The sequence below is a fragment of the Neolamprologus brichardi genome, chromosome 8 (assembly GCF_056152115.1).
Source record: "Neolamprologus brichardi isolate AB-2024 chromosome 8, ASM5615211v1, whole genome shotgun sequence".
Lineage (NCBI taxonomy): Eukaryota > Metazoa > Chordata > Actinopteri > Cichliformes > Cichlidae > Neolamprologus > Neolamprologus brichardi.
The window spans coordinates 13,496,895-13,517,164 of record NC_142111.1 but is presented as its reverse complement, the minus strand read 5'-3'; the positions used below and the strand labels follow the sequence as shown (position 1 = coordinate 13,517,164).

Sequence of the window (20,270 nt, the reverse complement as noted above, 5' to 3'; positions counted from 1 at the left end):
TAAACATAGATTTCGGTCCATGTTGACATGATAGCTTCACACATTTGCTGCAGATTATTCAGATACACATTTGACATCTGCTCTTTTGCTGGTGCAGCTCATCTGCATCGAGGTTGGATGTGCTGTGCATTCAAAGACAATCTTCTGCAGACCTTGGTTGTAACAAGTGGTTATTTGAGTAACTGCTGCCTTCCTATCAGCGCAAAGGAGTCTGGTCTGGACCTCCGGCATCAACAAAAGAACTGCCGCTCACTAGTTATTCACTTCAACGACCTTTCTTCCCCATGCTGATGCTCAGTTTAGACTTCAACAGGTCATTGAGATTATGCTTGCAGGCCTAGATGCACTAAGTTGCATCCATTTGATTGGCTGACAGACATTTGAGTTACAAGCAGTCCAACAGGTGTACCTAATTAATTGGCAAGTGAATGTATTTCAGCCACATTGAGCTCTTATTACTCCCTAGTACTTTAAACTGTAAACTGATGTTACTATTTTGGTAATATTTGAATTCAATCGCTATCATTTGCTTGTGTGCAGAAAAATCCTCAGTGAGATTATATGGTCAAATTAGCCGTGTTTTCTTACATTGTGCTGAAAAAGCACAAAGATTGTCAAGTCCACAGGAGATATAAAGTTCTATAAAAGTGCTGAATTTTAAAAGGGCGCCTGTATGGGAACTCTGCAATTAGACAGCCCCAACCAATTAAAACCTCTACCTGGATCAAACTGCTATAAGCTTTAATCTACCAGAGAACTCTATTTAGCAGCAGTCTGACATATGAAGACCGTGAGAAGTCATATGTAATTGTCCGTATTGTTTTCGGTTATCTATCCACTGGGTGGGAGCTGGGTTGGGTAACTGAGGCGTCCGCCCTCCTCCCCTCACTGCTTGCAGAGATAAGAGATGAAAAAACCACAAAACACCACCAGTCACCCTCAGCTTAAGGGAGTCACACTTGCTTACAATGGCTGAGTCAAAGTAGTAAGTACAGCAATAAATTCTGTTTTCCATTAACTGAAAATCTAAAGTTTCAGTATTGAGTACAGAGGAATATACGGGAACTTTAGTGCATTAAAAATGTCTTTCAGTGATGAGAAGCTGCCAGATGACAAGAATGGCAGCTTTAAGAAGAGCAAAAAGAAGAAAAAGGGGGACGATGCCTGGAGACCACAGGGGCCAAGAGACCCATTCGCCATGGTTTGTTTTTTTGTGCATGGTTGGCTGTGATATTCAATATGTTTTGTTTGTGGACTATGAATATTTGGCTGCTGGAAACATTTCGTTTTCAGTGCATTTGTATTCTAGCTGTAGCTGATTTTTCTTTTCTTTTTGACGGTCAAACTTTTACTTCCTTAGGTGGGATATTTGCACAATGACCTGTCCTTTCAATGTCCTGTTCTGTACTAGCTGGATGCTTTGCCAGAGAACAAGCAGCAGGAGATCCAAAGAGCCCTTCACCTCTTCTCCTTGGAGCCAGGTCTGCCAAAGACCTTGCAGCAGGCCAAAAAACACACCTACTGCTTTTGGGACACGCAACCTGTCCCTAAACTGGGTAATCCGTCTTTTAGAAAAAGTCTACATACTCTTGAAAAAGAAAGCACTAATAAAAACACTAAACTTTTTCTTTCGTCTGTCTGCTATAATTCTGGCGACTGTGGGTTAGCTTAGCTTAGCACAAATAGAAAATTTAAAAAGGCTTCTCCAAGTGTCCAAAGATAGCAAAATCTTTATAAACTTTGGTTTTAGCAGACTAGACAAACAAGGCATTATAAGAAAGGTGGTTTAATAATCAAGGTAATTATGGAGCTTTAGCTAACCCAATATGATTAGGTTACTTGTTTCTGTGTCCAGTTTCTATGCTAATCTGTAAGCTAACTGGCTATATACAATTAAGGACATAGTGGAGTCAGAGTCTTGCTCACCAACAGGAAACTCCCGTGGTTGCAAAAATAACTCCAGTTACAAAGGACTCAATAGGGAAACAATAATTCCATGTACATGAAAGTATAGTGACTGTCTTTTGTTGAGTGCACAGTCACACTTGTAGTTTCAATCCTTACTGAATAGACTGGAATGTTGATTTTTCAGATTATGGCCCATAGCTGAGTCAAAAACAGAGCTATAAGTAAATGAAACTGGCTATACAGAAGGAAGCCTTGCTAATGGTTTCTAGCCCAGCACAGTAAACTGTACAGTGGTTGTGACATCTGATTGTAATACTGGTTTAGTTCCTTTCGGTTTATTTCAAATTAACATATAAAATGTGTATGTTTGAATGACCACCAAACCCATCTTAAAACAGCCAAAGACTTATTTGCTCGTCCAATCTGGCTATACTTTATTCACTACAGCATTAGTGCGCAGAGTCCTTGGGGTTTTCAGTAAGTTCCACCCTTCACTCATGAGGTCTGGATTTGAAACAAAGATACAAAGATGGAGGGAGCCATAAGCAATAAAGGGGGGGGGTCTATCTTTTACATACAGCCTGGACTGGCTGCTTACTAAAGTCTGTATACAAAGTAAGAAGTAGTTTTGGTCCTCTCAGTTTGTCAGAACACTGTAAGGAATATTTAATTTTGCAATTCTGTCAATATTTCATATGTAATCTTTTGCACTGTATTGGTGCATTTTTACATTTTACAGCAAAACGTATCACAGCTACACATATGGATTGTTAGTCGGCAAGATACAGGGCCTCTTCTGGAAAACAGTTTTTTTTCTTTTCTTCCACTGTTTCTGGCATCTGTATGATACTGCATTCTCATTATATATATATATATATATATATATATATATATATATATATATATATATAATTTTAAATTGTCTCAGTTGCATATTATTTTATGCTCAGCTGACCTTCCTTTTGCTTTTACATATGATAAGAAGTCCTGAAACACTGACTTTGTGTTGACCTTTTGAAAATATATTGTAAGTTTATAGTAGATAGTATAAAAAGTGCATTTGTACATCACTGCTTCATTCACTTGACCTGAGAATAGTGTTATCTGAATGTCATTCGATGCAGACATGTCTATTTCTCTGCCCTCAGGTGACAGCATTACAACTCATGGCCCAATAGTAGAGAGTGAGGCAAGTATCCGGAAGGAGCCCTACTCACTACCTCAGGGCTTCTCCTGGGACACTCTGGACCTGAGCAGCCCTCCAGTGGTAAGTTATTTATTGTAGGTTGTTGTATGCAATAACAGAAAATATATGGCAGTCTTTTTCTAGCATGTCAGAAGTAAAGGACCAACTTCTTAGTGTACAGGCTCAGAAAAATCAAATGCTATTTAAAATAAAATGAATCCAATTCAGCGGTTTTCCATCATTTCAGTTGAAAGAACTATGCAGTCTACTAAATGAGAACTACATGGAAGAAGATGATAACACGACCAGATTTGACTTCTCTCTGAAATATCTGCAGTGGTAAGCTCCAAAAAGATGTAGTGCCTTTTGATGTCTACTTTTTAGCATTAATACCTTTTAAAACCTCTTATCTAATAGAGAAACACACAGACATACACACACATACGGCTCAGGCATACTTCATAGATTTTTACAGATTAACAGCTGGACTCTGCTCTGTGTAATCACAGTGCTTTGCTTTCAGCCTCTGCGTTACACCGAATTAAAACACTAAATGTCTTTAAAGGACATTTTTTTCCCAACCTGACCTAACACATCATATCTTTAACAAGCCTCTGCTTTAATGTCGTCACTGCTGTTTTGTTTTTTTTGTTTGGGGTTTTTTTGGCTGTGATCTCCATAAAGCAGTACCTTCGGGGCTACTTGCATCAAAATATAATAACATTTACTTTGAAATGAATAATTAGCGCTATCTTTCCAGGAATTGGCACAAGTGTTTGGCCCTGAGGTTGAAAAAACTGCTGCATTCATTCAGCCTCTGAATTCACATCATGCTGAGTTCTTTCTTCTTTTTTTTTCAGGGTGTAGTGAACTATGTCTATATGAAATGAGTGTTGTGCTGCAAACAGCATTATTTGTTTTCTCTTAAGGGCTCTACAGCCTCCTAACTGGGTGGCTCACTGGCACTGCGGTGTGAGAGTAGACGCCAATAAGAAGTTAGTCGGCTTCATCGCTGCTGTTCCTGCAGATGTTCGCATTTATGAGATGTGAGTAGCTCATAAATATATGCAAAGATGTGTGTTTGTGTGAAGTCTGATGAGTGATGTCCGCATTCAGAGCACGTAACCGTGGCAATTTCCTCGTGAACATCTCAAAGCTGGGACTCAAAATGTTTCTGCAGGGAGAGGCGGGTGGTACAGGTCAAATTCCTGTGTGTTCATAAGAAGCTCCGCCTCAAGCGAATGACTCCAGTGCTGATCCGAGAGCTCGCCAGACGGGTCAACCAGCAGGGGCTCTGCCAGGCTGTCTACACCACTGGCATAGTACTGCCCACACCAATAAGCTCCTGCAGGTAGTAGCTGCCACACGTAGTTGAGTCACAATTTAAAGGCACGGTGCAAAAGGGAATAAAATCAGCACGTTTTTGTCACGTTGCCATGGATGCCAGACTCTTCCGCCTTTATCTACAATAACTAATTATACATTTAGGTGTTTGTGTATGCTTCACTTAGGTTACATTTCGTGTTTTATTTATGAAGGAATGTCTCTGTCAAATAAATCCTTTTAGACTTTGGCATCGCCCACTGAATCCTCGTAAGATGATGGAGGTCAACCACCCAGCACTGAGACAGAGCATGAACCTGCAGAGAGCTCTGAAGTTCAACCGCTTACCTGAGGTTAGTCTGTGCCGCCATCTAGAGACAAAAGTTTACTGCTGCATGTTGCTACTGCAGCACTTCTCGAAAGCATTTCTCCTGTTTTCATTCACCTCGCTTGAATTATTTCCAAGGTGACAAAAGTGCAAGGTCTGCGCTCTATGACCAGAGAAGATATCCCGGGGATACGTTCACTACTCCAGACAAACTTCTGCAAGTTTCACCTCAGCCCCATCTTATCCGTGCAAGATGTAGAGCATCTGTCTCTGCCGAGGGAGAATGTGATCGACACCTATGTGGTCGAGGTCTGACCTCACTGTATTTCTAATTTAAATTATATCAAAGAAGGGGAAAAAAAAGTTTTTCGCTGGGCTTCTTTTTTGGGAGGAATTTAAAATGATATTATGCTGTAGTCATTAAAAGTGTATTTGCCTCCTCTCCTCCCACACAGAGTGATAATGGTGCTCTGACAGATATAGTGAGTTTCTATAGCTTCTCCTCGAGAGTGCTGAATCACCCGGTCCACACAAGCCTCAGAGGAGCTCGCCTCCTTTATGTTGTCTCTACTAGATCGAAGCTGGTCGACCTGATGGAGGACACCCTGGTCCTGGCAAAGTCTGTGAGTGTGTCACTGTAAAAACTTAGTTCACATGAAGCATGGGAGCCAGGGATCCTTTACAGAGGCCAAAGTACATCCTCATATTCGTTACCCTAGTCTCTGGTCTCTGGTTGGGTGGGGGGTTGGAGCCTATCCCAGCTGTCGTAGGGCAAAAGGTTGAGTAATGCCTAGATAGGTTGCTAGTGTGTTCCAGGGCTAACTATTCACACTCCCATTCACACCTATGACCACTTTATATAACCATTTATCATCTAAAAACTGAATAATGTGCCATTATGTGTCACTCCACTTCATATGCTGTAAGCTATAAAGCTGTGTATAATTGATTTTGTGCATATAATGGTCACGTTATTGTTTTTTATCCCCTCGCTAACAGAAAGGTTTTGACGTCTTCTCTGCCATCGATGTGATGGACAACAAGAGTTTCCTGGAGAAGCTCAAGTTCAGTGTCAGTGACCAGAGTGTTCATTACTACTTGTACAACTGGATGTGTCCTAATATGAGCCCAGACAAGGTATTCAGTGCATTAATGTTGCAATCAGTTAAGAGCTATTACTGTCATTCTTTACATTTACATGCAATGGTCCACCACTTTATTGTCTAATCAAAGCAATGATGAGTTGTGTTTTGGGTCAGATTGTGGGTTCAGTGCATCGACTGTAAAGAAAAGTGGGACAGAAGTCCTCCACGGTGATGTGGAGAAAACCACTACTGCAGGTTATTGCTGCTCAAAGTAGTTCCAAATGCTATTTAATCATTGGGTATACATAGTTTTTAACAGGATCCAATGGATTCCTGTGCTTGCAAATGCCTTAAATGCACATTTTTTAGACGACTAAGATTATAGTGAGGACAACGAGAAAATGATGCTACGTCTCACTTGATTTAACACCTTGTTGTATACTTTCTGAATTAGTTCATGGCCTCAAATCAAGTTTCAAGACAGGTTTATTATAACATGATGTTTATTTTATAAAGTATAACCCATTTAGATTAAAATAGACAATAAATGGAAGTATGATTCTTGATGTGAATACTTTGTGTTTGACAAGTTGCTACATTGAGTTGACAGCATGTCAGGTATAAAAAGTAAATAAATAAAATGGTAATGTCAGAAACTGCTTAAAAATGTTTGCGAGTCCATCCTGTAAGGTTCAGTGTAGGTGTCTCCTGTCCTTGATAACTGTTACTCATCAGTAATTCATATAATGGACGTGTGCTTCACAGGTTGGCCTTGTGTTCCCAAACTGACCTTCTACTGGAAGAGGGCAGAGTGGCAGAGCGGTGAAGCAAGTGAAAGGACTTTCAGGAGACTGGACGTCAAACTGCATCAGTATCAGCAAAGGGGAATTTGGGGTTTTGGGGGGGAAAACTGCAAAACACATGTTTTCAAAAAATGAAGAAGAAGAATAAAGGCTGAATTAAATTTCTAGATGCATTTCTGATTTGTATGGCAGTTATTCATTGGGTCCAGTTTTTTAGTAACAGGGACAAATTGTTTTTGACGTAATGGAGAATTTGTGCTGTTCAGTAGATAGACCCTGCACATCCTAACACCAGTGTGTGTGTGTGTGTGTGTGTGTGTGTGTGTGATAGTGTGTGTGTGTGTGTGTGTGTGATAGTGTGTGTGTGTGCGCGCGCGCGCGCACTCGCAGAAGGGTCTATTAGTCTATTAGCCTCTGACTAATAGAGGAAACTCATATAACCTGTGATGGCATGACTCTTGTTAGAGTGCAACCAGCACAAAAACATGATTGGAAGACAAAGGCATTAGAGTCACACTCACACACACACACACACACAGTCATGTTTTCATATCTTTGTGGGGACATCTAATTAACATAATGATATCCCTAGCCACTTACCCTAACACCCTAACCATAAAAAATGAATGCCTAACCCTAATCCTTACCCTAACCATAACCTATTTGTAACACTGACACTAAAACCACATTTTGAGTCTCAAAAATACTTTCAAACTCATGGGGACGTGGACTTTGGCCCCATAAGGGCTGTTGGTCCCGACAAGATCAGTAAATTTCCAATTTTTGGTCCCCACAAAGATATGTAAACACAGTACACACACACGCACATAAACCAGTCTGTCTTCTTATCTGCTCTTGCTATTCCCTTTTAGTTTCCAAGTACACCATGACAGGAATGAAGCCATTCAAGTTAAATCTCAACTAGGCATGATTTGTTCCAGAAGTGTGAAAGTGAAACAATAATGAGCATTTCTGGGTTTTTTTCTCTGTAGGGCTAACAGTCAGCAAAGAAACCAAAGGAAAATGCTGTAAAGTGAACAATGCTCTCACAATCTATAAATCCGTATCTATCACACAGCATGAAGTTTTGTTTTTTTCTACATCTTAGACATTCTGGAAATCAAGAGCTGACCGCATTGCTTCAGAATAACCTGTTTGTAACCTGTTTGTTAAGTTTGATGAAAAAAAGGCAAATTACACATATTAAATTTTTGTTTTACTTTCTCTCCTGAATGCAGTACAGTGTAAAAGCTGTTCATTGTACATAGGTTTTAAGCATTCCCTCATTTTTTAAAATATTTTGTGCCTTTACTTGAGAACTACTGCTCAGGTGGCCTTGAATGAAGGAACTGAATTTTTTGTTCTTGCTTTCTGTTTGTTTGCTAAGCCTTGTAACTCCAACCTATGAATCATTTAAGCATGAAGACATACCTAACTCAAGGGACAAACCACAGTTGTGTCTGCACAAAACAACTTAGCAAAGACCTTATTTTAAATTGTGTCTTCAGGCACTTTGCTACTAGGAGCCTGTTGCAAAACACATTATTTGTTCCCAGTTCTTTAGTTGAATCTATGAAAAATGCAAAATTTTGCGCCAACAAGGTCAAAGCGCTGTTAGCTGTAAACTTGGCATAAACCGGACAAATGGAGGACAAAGGAAGAAACTGCAGGCCTTATAAACCTACATTTCCTTAAGAAAGAGGGAAAAAATCCAGGAAAGACCTGACACAGGACCTGAGAGATGCATCTGGCTCTGCAGCTGTTCAGTCAACTATTCACTGAAATCTCATCAGAAATGGTCTCAGTGGAAGGATGGCTGTCAAGAAGCCAGTCTTAAGAAAGAGAAACAGGAAGAAAAAGCTAAGATATTGCACATTACATGATAACTGCACTGAAAATCAGGGGCAAAAGGTCTTACGTGCTCAATCCAAATGAAAAGTTGCCTATGATAGTTCGGTGTGTGGTTAGAATAAAGGTGTTCATTCCAAATTCTGGTTTTCAAGTTGTTGCCTTAGATGCTGTATTACGATGTGTATTTGTACATGTTTTTGCACCTATTTCTCATTTTCCTTGCAAAATATAAAGAAATGAAGGGTTGGCTCAAGACTATTTCACAATGCTGTTCCTACAGGGCCTATCAATGAACAGCAGGGTGCGCTGCAATATATCAAAGCGGGCCTTCGCTTAATGAGCAACCAAAGTGCCAGATATAGAACTCACCTGCTTTGCATTATGTGGTTGCATGTGTAAGAAAATCTGTAACATATAAGAAGCAGGGACAGTGACACACAAAGAGAAAGAGGGGAGAGTGTGTTTTTAAAGTGTTGGGTTTGTATACCCCCCCCCCCCCATTTTTTAGTTTATGGATCGATAAATAGTGTTAAAGCTTTCAGTCCCTCACTAACAGATCATAGACTTTGCCACTGGCTCAATGGTTGTTTTTATTTTAATCAGTGCGGTACAATGCGGTGTATCAAGCAGCACAAACAAGAAATGCCCCAATAAGGAATACACATAATGTAGTCATGTAAAGCTTTTGGCATTTACTAAATTTAACTTCTTGGTATATAATTACTTTTATTTTCTTACTGTACACACACACACACACACACCCACACACAGTCGTAATTTATACATTACAGCTAGGAAAAGGGGCGTTTACTGGAAAGACGCGAACGCACCGCCGTTTGGTTCCAACCAATCAGAGAAGAGATAGCATTTTAAGTTTGAAGCCACTCGACCTGCTTCCAGTAGCGGCTATCACAGCTTTTTCTCTCTCTGCATACTGACCAGGCAGGACTCCGCCGTGCTGACCCCTCAGTTTCGGTGAAGGGTGGTATGGAGAGCCTATCTGTCTTCTGAAGAAGGCAAGTGCTGACTCATTGCTCACTTTGCTTTCATGCCGTCTGTCGTGGAGGACTCGCTCTTGCCGGTGAAACGCTATCTGACGGCTTGAACTACGTGCTCAGGTTAACGTTAGTGCTACCACCAAACTTTCCAAAACAGAGCGAGTGTTTGAACAGCTGTATCACAGAGGGTCTCTTTAATATCTCGGCGTGTATGTGGTTGTTTGCTGGCGCGTAAGGAGACCTCCACGGTGGGTCGCAGGTATGTTTACAAGTTAGGGGGTTATTTTTTCCCCCCTTTTTTGTAATGACCGTGTTGTTATGGTGTAACTAACTCCGGTGCTGTCACGCTGGATGTTTGAAGGCATTAGCACAAACTGTGCACTTCCTGTGAACAATTTGAAGCATTTAATGGCTGTTTGAGGAAATGCTCATCTCTGATAGTCGTGCATTTTTGTATATGGAAAAAAAAAATGTTGCGCACAAGGATATGATGCATGCATTGGGTCGAAACACTCATTGTAAATCGGCTGTCATCGCCTTTTTCATGTTTAGCTTCGTATTTTACTCAGTGTGAGTAAAATGTTGCTTTTTATAACACCAGTTTAAACCTTTCTGGTTAATATTGCACTTGAATACGCCTACTACCGGCTTGTTCCCTTTAACTGTATTCATTGAGCAAAACGACTCCAAACGCTCCTTTCCATCTATAGGTTTTTTCCCCCCCTGTTAAGGCAGTTCAAGTGTGACATATTAAATTGCATGTTAAAGTTAGCTGGTTTTATTCGTCCCCTCGCTCTTTTACTTAGGTTTCGGCAAATTAGTCAGCAGAGAGTTGTTGAGCACACTCTCCACAGAGGGGAACTAACCCTGGGCGCAGTGAGTGAACATTTGAGGCCTGTTCTGCAAAACCACCTGTGAAAACAAAGTGATAAAAAAAAAGACAGAGAGAGAGCGATAAAAATGAAAAGGCTTCAGGGCCCACTGCTGTTACAGTAATGTCACTCCAGCTGGCACATAATAGTTTGGAGTCAGAGTCGTGTTTATCTGTGTCAGACTACCATGGCTGTGCAAATACTCGCAGACTGCTGGGGAGGTGTGTATGATTGTCTTTGAAGTATGTTTTTCTTTTTTTGATCCTATGATTGGGTCTGGTTCTTGTCACATGCCACGAAGCATATTTAAATTCAAAATGTTGTCCTTTTTTTTTGGTTTTTAAGGGAAAGGTGACCCTAGAGTTGATTACAGTCTGTTTATTTGTTTTTCATCTGTCAAAAAGGGTTTGATGTATGATTTCAAGAGTCGCTGTTATTTTTTTCTGAAATTATGAATAGAACTAAAGTTTTTTTTTTTTTTTTGAATCCCAGGGGTACTGTGTTTAAGGCTTGACTGTAATTTTCCCATTGTAAGGCATTTCAGTGGCTTGTGTCACAACAGGCTTTCCAGGACCATCATGAGCCAGCTGGTGTTGAGCAACTCAGGGGAAAAAACCCCTGATGCATGCCTTGATAAGATGTACTATGTGCTGTGTGTCAGGCGCAGATCAGAGCAGGATGGCACATGTTAAAGCATTGCTCTTAATCGCTCTTGTAATGGGGCCTGTTTCTCTGTGGGAATAAACCCAGCACTGAAAAGGTTGAAATGCTTAGCAGAATCTAAATAAAAGCAAAATGTTTTCCAAATCCCATGAACCCATATCTTATTCACCATAAAACATAGGAAACACATCAAATGTTTATATTGATAAAATGTACTTTTTTTTTTTGGGGGGGGGGGGGGGGGGGGGTACTTTTTGATTTTGAGTCCTATGTTTTGCCAGGTTTACCAGGTATGTCTGATATAGGATTTTACTGGCCTGTTGCTATTTAACCTAATTAGCTGCAAAGTGTTCTTCCAGCTATTTTATTTATAGCTCCAATTACTTTACTGTTTGCTGCCTCAATTCTAACTTTTTGAGACATGTTGATGCAATCAAATTCAAAATGAGCAAATTTTTTTTTTGTAAAATAGTAAAAATGTCTCACATTAAACATGTGATTTTTTTTCAGTTTTTTATTGTGAATAAAATATGGGTTTATGAGACCAGCAAACAATGCATCCTGCTTTTATTTACAGTTCCTCTCTCTCATCTGCTTAGTGCTGCTGCACATTATCTGCCTTTTCTTTGAGCCATGCAAAGACCATAAACAAAGAGAGACTCCATTGTTGTCAAGCAAAAGTAAGTGTTTTGCAGTGGCTTTGGGAGGTATTATCATTCATCCAAACACCTCCTGTCAGTCTTGGGGTGGTAACGGATTGTCCCTGCAGGGATCTTGTTGCTCAACACTAGTGGAGAAGTGTGCCGTGGATGAGGGCTATTGCTGCACAGACTTGTTTTGTTCTCTTCTAGAAAACTCAATTCCTGGATCATTGCCATCACAAGAAAACAATAACAAGGTCTACGAGGCTCTTAATCATGGGCCAGTTCCCTGGAATCATCCCGCAGAATCAAAGACCGTGGGACATTGCCCTCCTACTTGGTGGCTGCGCATTTCTTTCCTTGTTCTTTTTTTTTTTTTTTTTTTTTCTGCTATCAGAGAAATTTCCCACTTGTTTGCAAACGACAGATGGGTTGAAGACCTGTCATTAAGGCTTGTTCTGCATTTTTGTGAACACTGTCAAAATGTGTTTGGTTTTTTTGGTGTGTGCACCTCCGATAGAGTGTTGCTTTGCTCAAAAATAATTAAGGGATGTTTATTTTTAAAAAAAAAAAAAAAAAAAAAAAAGAAAGAAAGGAAAAAAAAAATCTGTAAAGTTAGAGCTGTTAGTTGGGCAATGACTGTTTTTACAAAACTCTAAAGGCAAAGTACCAAAACAAGTACACCAAGAGTTCCACATTAATTAAAAAAAGAAACAACCGACTAAAATCACATTGCTTTGTATTTCAGTTCACCAAGGAGTCTTTCTTTCTTGTAATTCTTTAAAGTGATCTTGAGCAATAGTTCTCCAGGTTTTCTCAAGGTCTTCTTGACATTGACTGCTTTTTCACTTATTTTTGGTCCAGTCCTTTCACAGAAATGTTTTCAGAGAAATGTTTTCCTGTTTTTCTTGTTTGCTGTGAATCATTCAAGCATAAAAAAGGCAAAAAACCCAAGATATGAACCAGTGTTGTGTCTACTCATAGCAGACACCTTAGTAGAGTTTTAAATTATATCTTTAGGTATTTAGTTTCACTTCAAAGAAGATCGATGTTTTAATCTGTGAAAAATGTCAAAGTTGACACAGTTTAAAATGCATAAAATAGTAATTTTGGAGGCAGCCGACATCCAAAGCAGAACTTTCAATGTCCTTAAACAATGCTGGCAAACTGTTCCTGAAGACTACTGAAAGAAATTACAGGAAAACTTGTCTAAGAGTTCAGATTCACTCTGTTTTGCTTTATCTACTGTATTTCCATTTATGTTTGCATATGTTTCCATAAATCATTGCACCTACTTCTTATTTCCCAAGCAAAATATAAGGGAATGACGGGGTAGCTCAAAGCTTTTGCATAATACGGTATGTGTGCAGGTCCTACAAAAAGAAAACCTCACATAGCCTGACAGTGGTAAAACACTGACTGACAGAAGCATTGTTTTGAACAACGACAAGGACATCAGGAAAGAGGAGGAAGTGTGGAAGAGAACATCAAAAATCAACAAAGCACAAATAGGAAGAAGAGTTAAATTCTTTAGACAGTTTTTGTAACCCTGGCTTCGTTTTATTGTTATCTCTATTTTCATACTATCACTTCTGTTTTTTTTGTGGTAGAGGCTTAGCTAACGGGACAACCGGTTATTCCACATACTTATGACAGTGCCCCCAGGTGACTGTCACTACAACTACAACTTGCTGACATGTGTCTCGCTGTACCACCCACAGACTACCAGTGCAGTGCTATGTTGGGACCTTAAAACCCACACAGGAAACCACTAGCAGAAAAGTGGTCAATCGTGATTTCAAGACAATGTCCCTGACCTTTATGATTTGGAAAGGTCCTGAATTAAACTTTTGTTAACTTTGAGTCGAGTGAAGTGACAACTACTGAGAGCCCAGGATCCTGATGATTGTCATATGACAGGGTTTTGATACGTTAGTGGAATTTCCGAGATGTCTGGTCGTGACAGAAGCAATGCGTGGCAGGTATGGACACTCCTTGAGTTTGTTGCCACATGTTAATCATATCATCAATTCAATCATGACTGAAGAAGGCTTTACTCACTTCACAATAATATCCCTTTTGACAGAATAAAGTGTACATGTACAGACTGGCACAAACCTCCAGGGCTGAAAAAATTAAGCTGAATGGTGCAGAACAACTGCAGTTCCTCAGGTGGCCACTTGAGGCTGACCCCCACAAGCCAATCAGTCCTCATAGACTCCTGTATTAAACATAATATAACTTGTTTCCAGCCTACTATATAAACGTTTTTTGGTCTCTGTAGCGAATTCGCCCTTTCACACCAGTTGTGCAAACTCATTGGTTTTTATTCTAACTTAAATTAAATCAACTTAACAGGTACTCGCTGATATAGGTGGTTTTTATCACAAATTATGTAACAGTCTGTCCAAAAAGTCCCCTCAGTTATGGTGAGGGGAATTCTAGCATTTAATTGTGTGGTACTTAAGTAATAGATAGGTATCTCTGGCTGTAGTGTGCATACATAGTGCATGGACACAGCTGGCTAACCATGTCAGAAACCAATAACTTCGGGCTCAGGAATAAAATGAAAACAAAACAATGTTCCAGCATCCAAAAGGCTAAAACTAAGAGTTTAAAAGATGACTCTGCCATCTAATTTGAGTGTTTGTTTTATATGTAAAAGGGAGGGTACCCACTCTGGGCAAGGGGCAAGTTGCTCCCCCAAGTGGAGGAATTTAAGTATCTTAGAGCAGTAATGAGGATGTTGTACTGGTCTGCTGTGATGAAGAGAGAACTGAGTATAAGATGCTATGTCCAAGTGCTTTTGGTAGCATGAGACTGTGGATACGAGTGGCTAAAATAAGGTACCCCCGTAGTGGGTCTGGGTTCTCCCATAAATATAGGGTGAGGAGTTTGGTCATTCTGGGATTCATTGAAAGGAGCCACTTGAAGTGGTCCGGGGACTAGGATGCCTTCTGGATGAGATATTCTGGACAAGTCCTATGAGGGGAGGCCCCAGGACAGACCCAAGACATGCCGGAGAGATTATAACTCTCAGCTGTCTTGGGAACGTGTACAGTGTAAATAAGACAGTTATTAGAGTAGATATTGTTTCACCTGGTCAGTGGAATTTAAGTATACTGAGAATTTCTCAGTCTTTAGCTATAGTGTACTTCAGAAAGTCAGGCACAATTCCACTCAGCCCTGTTACTCCCCTCTTTCTTGCTCTGACCCATCTTTCCTTCCTCAGCTCTCAGTAGGATTTGATGTCATTTGCACAGCCAAAAAGTTCAGCAGTACAAATATTTATATAAACCAGACGGGATGTGACAGTGTGAGGAATAGGAACTCCACTGGGAAGATGCTAGAGGGTTATCCTTGGGCTAATCTCCACTAAGACATATTTATAAACCTCGCTAGCAGTTAGAGTGGACCGCTTCCAGCTTCAGCACTAAAATGCAAACTGTATTTGGTCAGCAGCACCACCACCGGGACCAACTTCAATAACGACGTCTGTTTAACCAGTTTAATATTTGCATGGCACATAAACATATGGTTATACTTCAGGGTTTCGTTTGATTTGCACAAACGCGTAATAGTTTCCATGCGTTGAGGGAGCACAGGGGATTTCTCCGTACTGCCTTTCGCTTTGTTTCTTTAGCTGTCAGAGCCGAATTTCATCTGACACCACCGTCAACTGACAACAAAGCCTCAGAGTAAAATATAAGTGAGGTAGTTAGTGTATCTGCGGTGCTTTTTTTTTCTGTGCTTGTCAGCCAGCATTTTTATTGCCTTCAAACCCATATGAGTGGCAGATGTTACCATGAAATACCCATGAATAAAACATGCACAGTTATTGGTAAACCATATTTGGGGGGAGTGTTTAAAGGCAGCAATACTTCTTGTTCTGAGCCAAAATTTGCATGGAAGCTTACAGAGCAAATCCAAATAAGGCCTCTTGTTCATCATATATGCATGTCATATGTGGGGCAGTAGACTTTATGTAAATGTAATTAGCCATAAACTTTGGAATGAACTGCAAAACAGCATTTTTGGAAAATTCTGAGGGGGGGGGGGGGGGGCTTCACTTGAGCGTTTAATGTCGTATTTCTGCTTTTTCTCCTTACTTGACACATTTTAGTTTGTCTGGCATTAAGTGGTTAATACCACTACTGTTAATACTCTATCTCTCAGCCATGACCCATCCCCCTGCAAGATACTACACCCCCTTTAACCCTCCACTCACCCCCTGCTCAGTAGCATTCCAGCTGGCCAGATGGTGTCTGCCCTGCACAGTGGACACCACAGAGCTGAGAGGGAGAAACCCCACTGGCAGGATGAGACATTCCACCCCACTGATCCCCCCCCCCCCAGTCCTCATTTTGCGTCCTCTTTCTCTCTGTTCTTCTTCTCGGTATCTCAGAGGCTGCTATTCTGTGGAAGAACTCTATGCTGATAAGTTGTTGCCAAGCGGAAAAATCTCATTATGGTTTGTCAGGGGCTTCAACTCAGCTGTGAGGAAGAGCAACAGAGATAGTTGCATGCTCTTATTTCACATACAGCTATCGAACAGCTGTCTGAAAAGAGAGAGTGGATTAATTCTCATGTAGTTGAGGTCATTTAGCTACTGAAGTTGCTACTTTAACATGTGCAAACCCATTTATTTGTCAAATGTCCTGCCTCTGGGCAGTTTTTGAATTTAGTTTTGGTTGTGCAACAATATTTGCATTCGATCAAAAGTGGCCTCACAGCAGGAACTACTGATATAAATCGTGGAAGTGCATGCAGAAGAGAAGGAACAATGGATGCAAACATCAGTTCTCCCTCGCTTAACTGACCCAGTAGAGGTTTTTGTAAAATTGAAACGGCTTTTAGTCATTTACTTTTCACATTTTCCATCGTAAGTTGGCAAAACTGATGTGCTGGAAGTGTTGCTGGAGCACTAAAATTCTTTCTGTGTGCCTGCTCTGGGGGTAGTAGCTTTAATTGCAGCTACTATGCTAGATGTATCCCATTTAACAAAAAACCCCAACATCTGTCTGGGTGTTTGCTTCTGCTGTGTGTGTGTGTGTGTGTGTGTGTGTGTGTGTGCGTGTATATGATCTCCTGGCTAGATAAAGTACCATACACCCCACCCTTCCTTCTCACCACTGCAGCTTCCATGATTGCAGTATTTTGTTGGAGAGGCAGTGTGTGCGTTTCTCCTCGCCTGTTTTCTTCTTCTTTTTTTTTTTTCTTTTTCTTGTGTTCCCCTCTTTGCATGTGCACAGTGCATTTGTGTGAGTGTGTTTTCTTGTTTGTTTTTCCCCATATGCAATGCTTAATGGCTTCTCTGAATGGAGGAAAATGGAAAGCTGGAAGGCTTGGACAAAAACGTAGTCTGTAAATAGAGAAAAAAAAACGCACACTCGCGCTGTCCAGTGTAACTTTGAGGCTTGATTGTGTTTGAATGACATGTAGCCAAATTAAATATTTCCAGGAGGGGAAGCTGCACGCTTTCTTTGTCTTTCTGGTGACATAAGTAGTGCTGTCTGAAGCAGGTCAGTGCATTTCTACAGCACGAGTACCCACAGGGTTGTTATGTCAACTGCTTTTTGGGCTACTGACTCCAGTCAGCAGGACTTCTGGTAAAAGGGATTTAAGGGACTTTGTGTCTCTGTGAGAAAGAGAGGGGGGGAGAGGGGGAGATGGATTAGTCTCAGACCCTGTGGGGTTTTTTTTGTTTTTTTTGCAGTAGCAGATTTTGTCCTCCTCCCTCTGCTCCTCACCCCCATATCACCAGACTGAGGCCTCTCGGCACCCTGGAAACACATGCCCCACAAAGCCGTCACATCCATCCCCCCCTTCCCCACAAAAGCCCGTTCTCTCCAGCTTTCTTCCCATCTCCCGTCCTCTTTCCCAACACGTTTTCCTGTTGGACCCTCTTGTCTCCGTTCACAATCCCTTTTTTGTATCGTCCTCTGCCCTCCGTACTCTTCTTCTGTCTACAGCTGCTTTTCCTTCCTCTGTCACTTTAACTCCATTTCCCTCTTTTCCCTCACAGATCAAAGGGATAGTTTAGTCATGTGATTGAAGACCCCGTTGCCAAGATAGACAAACACACCCTGCTGTCAGATTGAAACTCTGAAGCGGACTCTATTAGCGGCGACGGGGATGCGAGCAGTTGGAGTTGTGATTAAAATTTGCCAGTTGTTGCAGGCAGGGCACTTAAACCACCTTAAGTGCTGAAAGATTGCTTTTTAATGAGACACACATTGAACACTCACTATGTGGTTAATTGTTATGTGAGGGTTGCTTAAAAAAAAAAAAAAAAAGCGACACACCCTCCATCTACCGTCCTCCCGGGCCACATCACGATGCATTTTTTTCCCAGTTGAAAAACATTGGTTTGATTGCTTGCATGGATCGATATACGTATAAAACATGGGGTTATTGCATTAGGGCTAGTGACCTGTGTCTGCTTTCAGTGGAAAGGCTCATGACCTGGTTGTAGTCATACACACCCATTGCAACATATTGTATACCAAACAAATCACAGGACTTCTTGTGCTTCCTGTCATTTTTCTGTTGTCGACAGCGGTAGGATGACATGTTGCTTTCTCTGGACATAAAAAGAACACAATAATGGTAAGATTTGATATTACTATATTACTTCTATGAGTAAGACTATTTTTGTGGACTAACTGTTTTTGTGCCAGTGACTTTTTGACTGCTTTTGAAGTGCAGTGAAGGTGGAGGTTTGTCCTCTCGGGTGTTTGACCTGTGACTCTGCAGCAGAGCTCCTTGTGGGCTAACCAGGGCTGGGGCTTCCTTTACAGATGTTTGTTGGACTTAACTGGGCTAAGGGTTTAATATTATTACATGTCTGTTTCTATGTGTGCATGTATCACTTTAACCCTACCCCCCTCATGTTAACACCTGTGGAGAGGAAGTACGATAGAAACCATTGCACAACATACATGAGTCCAAAATGCAGTAGAGACTTGCACACTGAGCTGAGACGTGCATAAATTGGGTACATTTTCTTGAGGGCTGGATGGGTGATGTCACAGTCTCCCTCAGAGGCAGTAAACACTGATCTTTAATTACTTTTACTGGAATTCATCAGTAAAATTTGGGGATTCACATTAGATGGCCAAATCTCAAAGGAAGGAATACTTTTGGAAGTTGCTCGCATGTGCTTCCTTCCTCTGCACTAAAGAGCACACTTTTTTTACTTCCATCTTTTGTTTTGTTCCTTCATGGCTCCTGATGCTGGCTGAGGATTTCTCAGCACACCACCAGCTGTAAATCCTTTTTTTTCCTTCTTTATTTCAAAAATGGAGGGCCAGTTTGTTTTTGTACTGGCACCTGGTTTTACTGGAGCAGAGTTTCCACTCTCCACCCTCTTCCCTCAGGAAGAGACTGTGTCAGCAACTGGCTGGCTCCGTCTTCAGCAGCTTCCCCCGATTTTGTACAATTAGGAAAAGAACATTTCTCTGATGGTTTACTGTTTATGTGAATTTGTGAAGTGGCTAAAATGTTGTCATGATGATACAAAACAACATGTATATCCTGTGTACTAATGGCCATAAAACAACTTGGCAGATTTGAAACCTGAGAGCTGTCACAGTCTAGCGCTCTCAGGTGTAAATGTCTGTGGTGTTTAGGGTTTCAATGAGAAAAAACAGAAGACTTGTGGGAGTTCTGGCAAAGCTGAACTGAAACAACACTGAAAGGTTGGACACGAGTTCATATCGGTCTTTGGTTGCGAGCTCAATATGTTTCATTGGTCCTGTGACTTCTCTCATTACGTTGATGACTTACAGAGCTGTGGGCTTTGTGGTGAAAGGCTGACTGACTGTCTGTCAGAACACCTTAAATGTTTGCTAAACAGTGCTTACATGCACTTTGGTTCATTCTTTACCAGTGATGTAGTGATGTCTTTTTTTAAAAAATATATATATATACACAGTTTAAAGCCTTTTCCATACAAATCTACCATTCATGAGTAGGATGTTGACCACAGTCCTGCTCTGTCCTCTTGTTTGGACATGTGATTTCTGACAAAATCTAGTCTGGTAGACTACAGGTCAATATCTGCCTCTAGGGCAGCATTCTGTCTGGCCCTTATCTCAGAGTAGTTTCTGTGTATGCTGTTCTTATGAATATGTCAACAGGTGTTCATTTCCTGTAACTCAAATCATCAGTGACCAACAGTGACATGGTGAAAATTAACTGGGTTTTCTCATTTGAGCTGCTTATACCAGCCAGTAAAACACTTGACAGTTTAACTGCAGGCAGCATAATTGTTTTATCCAGTGAGTTTAAGTGTTGTAACTTCTGCATTTGTGGTATATTGCATTTCTTACAGACGTTATGTAATCTCAAGTAACTCCTTACTTGAGAGGAGTAAACATTTTAAGATGGCCCTGTCATGCAGTACTTAGACTTACAAGAGGAAATGATTTGAAGATATTTTGAGTCCAAAATAGATGCTGTCTGAAACAATTCAAAGTTTTTCTCACTAACCATCCCTTCTATTTAAGAGAGCACTGGACATTTGCCAGGGTTGAGAAAAAGCTTTTAGGAAGAAGGATATGGGGCACGGCCAGGAAGTGACATACTTGGCCTGTGTTGAGACAGATCTT

General features: G+C 40.8%; 2 protein-coding genes across 4 annotated transcripts in view; both read left to right on the top strand.

The window, feature by feature from the left end:
* The first annotated feature begins 937 nt into the window (after positions 1-937).
* LOC102779901 (glycylpeptide N-tetradecanoyltransferase 2-like) lies at positions 938-6,913 on the top strand. The gene is made up of 12 exons (XM_006807534.3): positions 938-985; positions 1,093-1,201; positions 1,412-1,556; positions 3,057-3,175; positions 3,342-3,433; positions 4,024-4,140; positions 4,275-4,445; positions 4,662-4,770; positions 4,884-5,054; positions 5,201-5,368; positions 5,745-5,882; positions 6,596-6,913. Exons 1-12 carry the CDS (start codon positions 969-971, stop codon positions 6,617-6,619), a joined length of 1,380 nt encoding a protein of 459 aa, XP_006807597.2. The 5' UTR covers positions 938-968; the 3' UTR covers positions 6,620-6,913.
* Positions 6,914-9,363: 2,450 nt separating this feature from the next.
* The window catches only part of svild (supervillin d), a 49,210-nt gene continuing 38,303 nt past the window's right edge, over positions 9,364-20,270 (top strand). The window contains exon 1 of one of the 3 annotated variants that reach the window (XM_006807533.2): positions 9,364-9,500. The gene's annotated coding sequence lies outside the window, so the exon portion shown is untranslated. Of the gene's footprint in view, positions 9,742-18,092; positions 18,268-20,270 lie in introns of those variants that run through there. The other 2 variants (XM_087844643.1, XM_087844644.1) reach the window with 2 other exon arrangements.

Bases quoted from the DNA above. Each gene is read 5' to 3' on its own strand.
- LOC102779901 (XM_006807534.3), top strand. The intron at 4,446-4,661 runs GTAGTAGCTGCC...AAATCCTTTTAG, and splicing joins ACACCAATAAGCTCCTGCAG to ACTTTGGCATCGCCCACTGA. The intron at 5,883-6,595 runs GTATTCAGTGCA...TGTGCTTCACAG, and splicing joins CTAATATGAGCCCAGACAAG to GTTGGCCTTGTGTTCCCAAA.